The 10,347-nt window shown below is 47.1% G+C and overlaps 1 protein-coding gene across 10 annotated transcripts in view; it reads left to right on the top strand.

Annotated features, from left to right (window-relative positions):
* The first annotated feature begins 542 nt into the window (after positions 1–542).
* Positions 543–10,347, top strand: part of Rcor3 (REST corepressor 3) — a 40,293-nt gene continuing 30,488 nt past the window's right edge. For 9 of the 10 annotated variants that reach the window (XR_012912122.1, XR_012912121.1, XR_012912123.1 and 6 more), the window contains exons 1-3: positions 543–708; positions 952–1,008; positions 8,253–8,330. Coding sequence is in view for 5 of the 10 variants with exons in the window: in XM_075989505.1 (XP_075845620.1) it covers positions 543–708; positions 952–1,008; positions 8,253–8,330 (301 nt within the window). In the remaining 5 variants the exon portion in view is untranslated. Of the gene's footprint in view, positions 709–951; positions 1,009–8,252; positions 8,331–8,675; positions 8,839–10,347 lie in introns of all 10 variants that reach the window. The other variant, XM_075989503.1, reaches the window with a different exon arrangement.

Here is a 10,347-nt window from a genome sequence, read left to right as displayed (position 1 = left end):
CTGCCATCCCCGGCCGTTCGTCCCCCGAGCGGCCGCCATTCCCGGCCGTTCATCCCCCGAGCAGTCGCCATCCCCGCCGCTCGTCACCGGTGCAGCGCCTGTCTAGGGCCGCGCTCAGCGGACCGACTTCTTCCGCTCGGACAGGGTCCAGCGTCCGGATCGCCGCCCTCCGTGCGGCCTAGCAGCGAGGCCCGATTCCCAGCCTCGCCCGGCGGCCGTGAGCCGCCGTCGCTCAGGAACGCCGGGCCGGCAGGGGACGCGCAGGGTCTCGGGGCTCCGGGCGGAACCCCCGAAGGCGGAGAGCTCGGGGCCGCCCAGGGAGGAGCGCGCGGCCGCGAGGGGCGCACGGCCGGGTGGCGCGGGGCGGGGGAGGGGAGAGAGGCGGGGCCCGGGCGGGTTGTTGTGGGGCGACTGCGCTACGGCCCGACCGGGGCGCTGATGGCGGCTCCATATTAACACCTCCTCCTCCTCCTCCGCGCTCCCGCCCGCGCCCGTCAGCCGTCAGCCCCCTTCCCTGACGCCACCTCTCCCCCTCCTCTACCATGCCCGGCATGATGGAGAAAGGGCCCGAATTACTGGGGAAGAACCGATCGGCCAACGGCGGCGCCAAGAGCCCGGCGGGAGGCGGCGGCGGCGGCTCCTCGGCCAACGGCGGGCTGCACTTCTCGGAGCCCGAGAGCGGCTGCAGCAGCGACGACGAGCACGGGGGTACCTCGCCGCGCTCCCTGCCCCGCCCGCCCGGCCCCCTCCCCGCGCCCTCCTCCCCTCGGAGCCGAGCCGCGGCCGCCGGAACTCCCGGTGCCGCCGCAGCCCGCGACCCGCGCTTCCCCGCCCCCACCCGGCCGCGGCCTCGCCCGCGCTCCCGCGGCTGGAGAGCCTCTTGCCTTGCCTTTCCCCGCGCCTCTCCTTATTTATTATCATTTTACCATATTTCTTGGCATTGCTTTGCAGATGTTGGGATGAGAGTCGGAGCTGAATACCAAGCTCGGATCCCTGAATTCGATCCAGGTAGATATATTAGCTCACAGGAAAACCCCGTCTCTCTCGCTCTCCCTTTTTTTTCCGGGCTTGCTCTGGGGTGGCCGGCTTCGGAATGGGGGAGTTACGGATGCGGGTGTGGGGAGCACCGGGAGAGGGCCGGGCAGGGCAGGGCAGGGCAGGGCATCGCGAGCTGGGAGGCTGAAAGGCTCGCCTGGGCAGTGACATAGGGCGTAGGGGTGGATGTGTGCATGGCAAGGTGAACATGGTTCCCTCCCGCGGCACTTGCACGCTGCTGGTATCACACCGAGGTCGCTGGTCCGGGGCCCGGGGCGCGGGGATCTGCAGAGCGGAGGGCTGCAAAAGAGGGCGTACGGGGTGTGTGCGTGAACCTACCCCAGGTCAGATGCCACACCGACCCGCCCGGAGAACCCGGGACTCTGCCGCGCTCCGCAGACCCATGCTCGGCAGCCCCGGGCTGCTGTCATCCGCCCCGACCAAGGGCGAGCCCCGCGACCCCCGTGCACTCGGGAATCCTGGCTTCTCTTTCCTTCGCGGCGGTGTGGACCTGGGCGGGGAAACGCCCGTGCCCGACACCGCCCCCCTGTCCTCCCTCCCCCAACGCCGAGCCGGCCCGGGAGAGCCAGACCGCAGGACAGCGGCCGCGGCTGCCAAGGAGACATTTTCTCCGGAGCAGCCAGGTTCCAGCACCCTCCGCCAGCTCAGCTTGCGGGCTCCCTCTCTACTTTTCTCCAAACAGGCTCCCAGGCGGTCACGGGATGCGAGGCTGCTCGGGGATTGGGCGAGAGTTCCGCATATGGAGGCGCCCTTGCTGGAGCCTCTGGGCCTGGAGTGCTTGGCTGCTCTAACCCAGCCAGACTCGCTGCGAGCTCAGTGGGCTCTGCCCTGCCTGGACCGCCCTCCCACTTTTCCTGCGGTCAGTTTTTGTCCAGAGCACATTCTAACAGCATTGCCAGAGTCAGCCGCTCGAGTTGTAAATTAGCTATGCACAGGGCTTACTTGAAATCTCACAAGGAAACCACTCCTGTCTGTTTAGTACCAAGGGCTTTAGTCAGTATGTTCTATCCACCAGCTAGGTAATAGCCCATCTCTGGAGGGAGAAGGGTGGAGTAGTGAGTTAAAAGCCTGATTAGGACCGCGTCCTGCAGTTGGTGATCGATATCCGAGTGCTCACCAGATTTGGGTTACCTTCAAAGTGACAGCTGTTGGAATATTTTTTGCAGTGGTGGGCTTCCAATAGTATTAAATGTTTTTGTGATAAGTATTCTTGCAGGCACTGCTAGCTCGTAGGTGAATTCTGCCACATTACCTACATACTTCTGGACTTAGACATTGGAAAGAAGACACCTTCGCCTAATCATAGACCGAACTTAATTCTCAACTCTTGTTTCTGTGCTCTGAACAAGTCACTGGCCTTCCCTGAGCTTCAATTTTAGGAGCTGTAAAAAGCTGTTGCATGGAGCTCTTGCCAGGATGAAATGACTAGGCATATGGCAGTTATTCAGTAAAGATTAGATTTCATAATTATGAAGAACGATTTGGAGCTTTCATTGGTACTGTTTGTTTGTTTGTTTTTAATATTGGTGAAGTCATTTCCAGATGGCACTCAGCGCTGACTTACATCATAAGCACACCTATCTTTCTGCCCAGTTAGGTCGATTTCAGTCAACGTGTGTTTCCCTGGTTGTGTGACGTGATAAGGGGCTTGCTTGTGTGTGTTAGCACCAAAGCATTTGTCGTTTTAAATATAAATCGTGCAACAGATTTCAAACCGGGAAGACTAATTCATCTCTTCAGGTGGTCTTACATGCCACTGTTTGGATTTACTAATCTAATTCATCATGTTTTGCTTGTCCACCTACATAGAACATCTGTGAAGGGTAGCAAGACCCTAATGAGATGTTACTGTGTCTAAATTAGAATTTCCAGTGTATTCACTCTGACTGTAATTGGCTTGGTTAATAGAATAAGGATATTACTTAAATACACTTACTTTTTGCCTAACAGTGCAGTCCAAGACACAGTTAGAAGCATTTACTTTTCATGTGAATCATGAAGGTATTTTTCTCAAGGAAACGCTGCTTCCCGTTTAAGTGTTGTGCTATTTTGCAAAGGTTTTATTTCATGTTGACTTAGCATAGTTAGGTGAAAACTTAAGTATTACTGTGGAAACGATAGTAGAAGAAAAGGGAAATGTGTTAGTTAATGATAGAAGTTGAGGCAGTGGACCCTCCTTTTCTCCTTCACAGCCCCTCCCCACTTTGGTCTGTTTGTTTTTGCTTTTCCAAGACAGAGTCTGTCTACACAGCCCTGGCTGTCCTCAAACTCAGGGGTGCACTTGTCTCTTCCTCCCCCCATAAACCACTGTTTTATGGAAATTATTCACCATAGCCGCAGATGTAAGTCACAGGGAAGAAAATTCCTTAGGTGCTGGGACTGTTCTGTTGAGAATGTAGAAAAGTAAGTGTTTTTAGAAGAGACGATAATGGTGGTATAGAAAGCGCAGCATGGAGCTAGAGAATGAATTTCTACTGTTCCGTCTCAGAAACCCGGGAGCGGTTTGTGTTGAAGTTCCTGAAGCGTGGCCATTAGGGAGAGTTTGCCTTAAGTGGTTGTGCCGATGTCTTTATGATTGGCTAACTGGATTTCTGAGTGTCATCCCCCAGTTGTAAGTCCACTTTTAACTAGTTCTGAGGGTTACCAGTTGTAAATCCACTGTTAACTAGTTCTGAGGGTTACCAGTTGTAAATCCACTGTAACTAGTTCTGAGGGTTACCAGTTGTAAATCTACTGTTAACTAGTTCTGAGGGTTACCTGTTGTAAATCTACTGTTAACTAGTTCTGAGGGTTACCAGTTGTAAATCCACTGTTAACTAGTTCTGAGGGTTACCAGTTGTAAATCCACTGTAACTAGTTCTGAGGGTTACCAGTTGTAAATCTACTGTTAACTAGTTCTGAGGGTTACCTGTTGTAAATCTACTGTTAACTAGTTCTGAGGGTTACCAGTTGTAAATCCACTGTTAACTAGTTCTGAGGGTTACCAGTTGTAAATCCACTGTAACTAGTTCTGAGGGTTGCCAGTTGTAAATCTACTGTTAACTAGTTCTGAGGGTTACCAGTTGTAAATCTAGTGTAACTAGTTCTGAGGGTTACCAGCTGTAAATCTACTGTTAACTAGTTCTGAGGGTTACCAGTTGTAAATCCACTGTTAACTAGTTCTGAGGGTTACCAGTTGTAAATCTAGTGTAACTAGTTCTGAGGGTTACCAGCTGTAAATCGGTTGTTTTACCAGTTCTTTTATTTGCTGCTTAACTCTGCTGCCCTGAGGAGCGGCTTTGCCTGGTGACCGCAAGTCCTCCAGTCTCTGAGTACAGTTCACCTGGGATGAACTATCCGACCTTTTCTTGTTCATAAAAGGGAGACTGTTAAGTACATGACAAGATTAAGTGAAAATAAATAGGATGCAGTGATTTTCAGACCCATAGAAGAAGTTTGAAGAGACAAGGCGTTATGTTTTTAAAGTTGACATCTCTTATTGTTGCTGAGTTAAATGGCTGATGAGGAATGTAATCTTTGGTATATTAAAATATTAACACTTTGAAATAAAATTAAATTCTTTATTTTAAATTCACCTATTTATATATAAACATTAATGTGATAGTATCCATTTTATAAAATACCTGGGTATTATGTTCTTGTTTTTGAGTCATTTTTGTGCAAATTGCCCACAGAATCTCCCATACTGTATCTTCATACTTAAAAATGCTTTATTGGGGACTGGGAAAATGGCTCAGTTGATAAGAACACTTGCTGTGCTGGCAAGGAAACTTGAGTCTGAATCACCAACTTCTACATGAAAGCCAGAAATGGCTGCACATGCCTGCAACCCCAGCTGCAGGAGTTCCCCGGCCAGCCCGTCTTGCCATCATGGCAAGCTTCAAGTTCGGTGAGAGACTCTGTCTCATGGTATGAGGCAGAGAGAGTGGGAGAGGAAGTCATGGATGTCCTGTTGATGTCTTCCTCTGGCCTCTGCGGGCGCCGTGCACACGGGCACAGACACATACAAAGTACTTTCCTGATTGCCTGCCCAACCCGTCTGCTTCTTTACCTATGTCCAGTATGTTGTGAGTGCACGACTGGCCAACACTGCAGTGGCTGTGCAGTAGAGGAGAGCTTTAACAAGAAGCTTGGAACCCTGGAGTCGGAGAGAAGAAGCATGTTTGTTCCGTGTGAGAGGACACTTATTACTAGAACATCCGTGATGTAGTCCTTGCATATGGGGCTACAGCTTTCCTAGAAAGCACCGAGCAGAACTGCGGAAGTTCATGATGCTACTCAGGCTGCTGTGGAGTTTAAACTTATGTGTTCTTTATTTCTGGGTTGGGCCATTTAGTATCTTCCGGCTACAGTTGGTGATAGAAGGTGAAGTCTTCCACTAGGGAGACTACAATATAACTTAGACCTCGGGTGACTTTTCAGGCAGGTTATGTTGAGAAAGAGAACGGGAAGCTCACAAGTCTGAAAGTCTGGTGCCGGTGAGAGCTCAGTAGACAAAGCGTGAGGGCCTCAGCTCAGATTCTTGTCAACACAGAAAAGTCAGCTATGGTGGTGCATACCGATGTCTGGGAAGGTGGAAATAATTCCTGGGGCTCGTTGGCTCTCCAGCCTGGCTGAAGCAGTGAGCTCTAGGTTCAGAGAGAAATCCTGTCTTTAAAAAAAAAGGGTGTAGTCAGGAGTGGTGGTGAATGCCCTTGACTCCAGCAGAGGCAGGCCAACTTGCTTTACACAGTCACAGTTCCCAGACAGCCAGGGCTGCGTAGAGAAACCCTGTTTCAGAAGTACAAATACGGAAGCCTGGTAGGAGAAGGTGCTCTCTGTCGACCTGTGACTACCACATGGTTTGTGCATGCACACAGGCACATGCGTGTGCTCACATAAGTTATTCATGCTTCCATATTATGAGGAAAGTCTTCACCCCATTTGAAGCTAGAAACCCAGAATATCATATAAAACCTAGTTTGGTTTATAAACAGATTTTTAGGTGTTGAGACCACTTTTCGGGATCTAAATTCTTAGTTTAATTATTTGTTCACCGAAGTCCTTTAATTTCTCGAAGACAGTCTTGGAAAGTTACAGATTGCTGTGTTTGCACTTTGCACTAGACTAGAAATCCTACCTTATTCCTTACACTTGTATCTTAGTAGTCGATTGTCCCATGCGTGTACATTATCAGCTTACCAGTTTTCCTTTGAGCAGCGCTGAAGTAGATTCGTATATATTCCTGTTGTTATAGATGAGGGAAACTGAGGCACAAGAAGATATTTCCAAGGTGGCACGCTTGCAGTGACTGGGAGTCTGAAGTCTGTAATCTATACTCTTTCTTGTAAACATCAGTATTTCTTGGGTGATGTATAATTGAAAAGGTTGGGGTCTGTAGTTAGGGAAAGAACATGGTAAGGTGCCTACTTGCGCCTTCTCCGTCATTGGGCCACTCACATAAACTCCTCTATCGTCCCACACTAGAGGTGGTTACTGTCCTCAAGTAGGATGCTGGCTTCTGTCGTATTCAACCCTTAGTCACAATATGGAAAAACTTGAGGAGGATCATAACTGGTATTTTAAATGGAGAAAAAGCAATACTTGTTTGAGAAGAGCTATTTAATGAGACACATCAGACTTTCTGCAATGCAAGAATGAGGCTCATGGACGGGAGCGATGGCTCCGTGGAAAGAGGTGCTTGTCACCAAGCCTGGGTTCTATCAGCTCTCTCTCCTGATCCCCCTTCCTGAGTGTGTCACACACCTGCTGGCACTGGAGTGGGTTTGTTTTGAGATAGGATTGCTCTGTAACCCAAGATGGCCTTGAACTCCCAATCTTCCCGTCTCTGCCCCCCAAAGAATGGTATTACAGATATGCACCAGTTTTTAAAGAATATCTCAATATTAATAAACTTCTGATCAGATAATTTGTGAAGATTTTAAGTTCCTCTTTTTGCCTCCTTTTTTTTAAAGATACAACACAATACAAAGGTTTTGCTTTTTTTTTTTTTTTTTTTTTTTTTTTTGGTTTTTCGAGACAGGGTTTCTCTGTGGTTTTGGAGCCTGTCCTGGAACTAGCTCTTGTAGACCAGGCTGGTCTCGAACTCACAGAGATCCGCCTGCCTCTGCCTCCTGAGTGCTGGGATTAAAGGTGTGCGCCACCACTGCCCGGCTAAGGTTTTGCTTTTTAACTGTATTTGTATAGTTGAGGGGTTTTTTTTTAATACTTAGATAACCTGTTCACCAACCTTAATTTTTCAGATCATAAAATGTAGGTTTAAAATTATATGAGTATGAATCTTCCAACTAAAAATTCTTACCTAAATAAGTACATTTAGTAGTAGTATATGATGATTCTCTGAAAGTGAAGTAAATTATTGGCTCATAACTGATTTATCTGTATAGAAAATGTAGTAAGGAATGTCTGTATTCCAAATCCCTTACAATAATCTGAGTTTAACCTCAGAATTCTATTAGTATTTATGTGGTTAATTTGAAATTCTGGCTGTTGGTGTTAGGTAGATACCTGCCTCATGAAACGCGGTGGTCCTCACCTGGCAGCAGAGCGTCCTGTTAGTTTTAACTGACTTGTAGCTAAGGACTGGGTAGAAGCCAGAAAGAAACTCCTGTTCTATTTAAAGTATCTACAGGTGTGAGGCTTGATGTTCTGGACTTCTTAGGTTAACACGAGAAATTCCTAGGAGAGGACAGTGGGCTTCTAGACTCAGCCAGATCATGTGAAGAAGAAATGTGTTAACTTTTATGCCTCTATCTTGGAGCGCGCGTTTTTATCACTACGAAGAGTGGTGAAATTGAGTCTGGAAAGGAAAGCCAGCAGACTTAGGGATAAGATCCGATACACGCCATGAGAGATGCTCCTCTCTAAGTCGCAGCGGTTGCGCCCTGTCTAGACAGCACGGGGGAGGCAGGCGCTCTGTAGGGGAAAGGTCAGTTTTGATGAAGCTCCCTACCCAGCATACAGAAAGCCGCTCTGTCAGGTGACGGGAAGGGAAGGCGGGGTTGCTTCAGAGTGGCTTTAAAGAGAGCCACAGTGTCCTCCATCCAAAACTGAGTGTTCTGCTGACTTTCATAAACTTCCTGTTCCCTGTGCCTTTGTCCTTTGCAGGTATTATACTAAAACATAAGATTGTGCTGGTGTTTACTTGGAATATAAATACAAAGCTATCATATTCAAAATAATTCATTTTTCCTCAGGTGCTACCAAGTACACAGATAAAGACAATGGAGGGATGCTTGTGTGGTCGCCTTACCACAGTGTCCCAGATGCCAAACGTAAGTTCTTTTCTGAGATCAAACGCTAAGATCCACAGGGAATCGGCCTGTTGAAAATGTAATTTGCATTTGTGCTTTAGTCTTTTAGGTTCTCTTAAGAGCTGAATTGCCTTTGTTTTCTCTATGAGAATGTCTTTCCTTTTGAAGGATAGTGAATCTGGTCATTCAGTTTGTGTCAGGCCCACGAAGAAAGCAAACACCTAGGCTCTGATGGCTTTGCTGCTTAAACCCTCAAGCAGGGGAGGGAGTTATGTAGACAACCGCCCAGGCTTTGCTTCCGTCTATGGAGCAGTAAGAGAGATGCCTTCAGACTCCAGAGAGCCCACTCTCATTCCCACTTTAAAGAGGAGAGGTGAGAGAAGTGACTTCAGCAGCCGTCAGGCCATCTTGTGCTCTCCACTCTGGACGGAGACCTTCTGGACCCCTGAATCATGCTGTGGCTTTAGACTTCAGTGTGATGTAGCAGACCGGAATCCTTTGCGGCACACCAGATATAGGAAACGTACAGGTAACAGCACTAAGATCCCACCCTCCATTCAGCTCTCGAGTTTGTGAATGGCAGCAGCAGCTGCACTAAACAGCCCTTCGAGCAGACATCAAATAAGCTTGTCTTTAAAAGCATTGTCCTAGCAACTTTTGAACTTACGTTTTGTGATTTATTTAGTCTGGAGAAAAATAGCCATGTCCTATATATCCTGTGTGTAGAGTCTAATCATGGTATCGATGCAGCTAAATGCAAAAACGAAAGAAAGAAAATGAGTATGAGTATACATCTGCACACCTAGAAATCGTCCTGACTTAAAAGCTCTAGAGTCACCCACTGTTAAGCTGGGATCCCGTGCCCTGGAGGCATTCAGTCAGAGACATGTACCAAGAACCCAGAAGAGGTTTGCTCAGTATGGCCTGCCGAGGTTTTCATTCATAAAATTGGCATCACAGTGTCATGGGATGTCACTGTTTGGTACACTGGTACATAGTGAAAGACAAATTGCAGAAAGGTAGCATGACCCTGAGAATGGTGTCCACAGGGACGTCCAGAGCAGGCCTGTGGCAATGATCAACCCCGGTTATATCGTGTGTTAGAACCTTAAAAAGTATTGGTGTCTGACTAGCCCACATTTTCAGGGGCAAAGCCTGTATGTACTTTTAAAGCTCTGTCTTGGTTCTAATGCCCAGCTGGGGCTGATCCACTTTTGGTCAACTGGTATTAATGAACTTGGCTGTCGAAAGGACTGTGATGATAGACTTTTGTTATATTTCATCAACTGGTATTAATGAATTTGGCTGTCGAAAGGACTGTGATAGACTTTGTTATATTTCATCAACTGGTATTAATGAATTTGGCTGTCGAAAGGACTGTGATAGACTTTGTTATATTTCATCAGCATCCATCTAGGTCTGGAGCGTACTTAAGTAGAGTCTAAACAAAATATAAAACTTCAACTTCCTGTATCAGAAAGTATATTATACTTGGGAAGATAGAATATAGCACCCATTTAAAAATAGCTTTTTAGCATATTTATAATATATTAAATAGTAATGTTCAATAATAATAGCAGATCCTTAGAGGTACTTAGGAAGTGCCAAATACTCCTGAACATCTTCTGAGTGTTAATTCATTCAATCATGGGAGAATATTTTGTTTAATCATGAATTTAGAGCAGGAAACTAAGGTATAAAAGTTCAAATGACCCCACCAAAAGTTAAAAGTACTAGAAATGGACAGAAAAGCAAGTTCAGGTAGACAGTAGCCACTCCAGGGTCAAAATTCTTAAGAGTTCTGTTTCTTAGAAATATGTTTAAAGAACTAATTACACATGCAAATGTGTAAAAATAATTTTTAAAGGATAAAGGAGTGACTGTGGACACCACAGAGTGAATTTTGATGGTAACAGATTACTTTGTAGTGAGGCCTTGAAATAGCCAGCACATCACTCTGAAAACTGCTTGTCTGCATTACTCTGTTCATTTAATCATGTGTGGTAGACAAGTGAAAATAGGACCCAAGTACCGCAAA

This window comes from Microtus pennsylvanicus, chromosome 10 (genome assembly GCF_037038515.1).
Source record: "Microtus pennsylvanicus isolate mMicPen1 chromosome 10, mMicPen1.hap1, whole genome shotgun sequence".
NCBI lineage: Eukaryota > Metazoa > Chordata > Mammalia > Rodentia > Cricetidae > Microtus > Microtus pennsylvanicus.
This window is presented reverse-complemented; position numbering and strand designations above follow the sequence as displayed.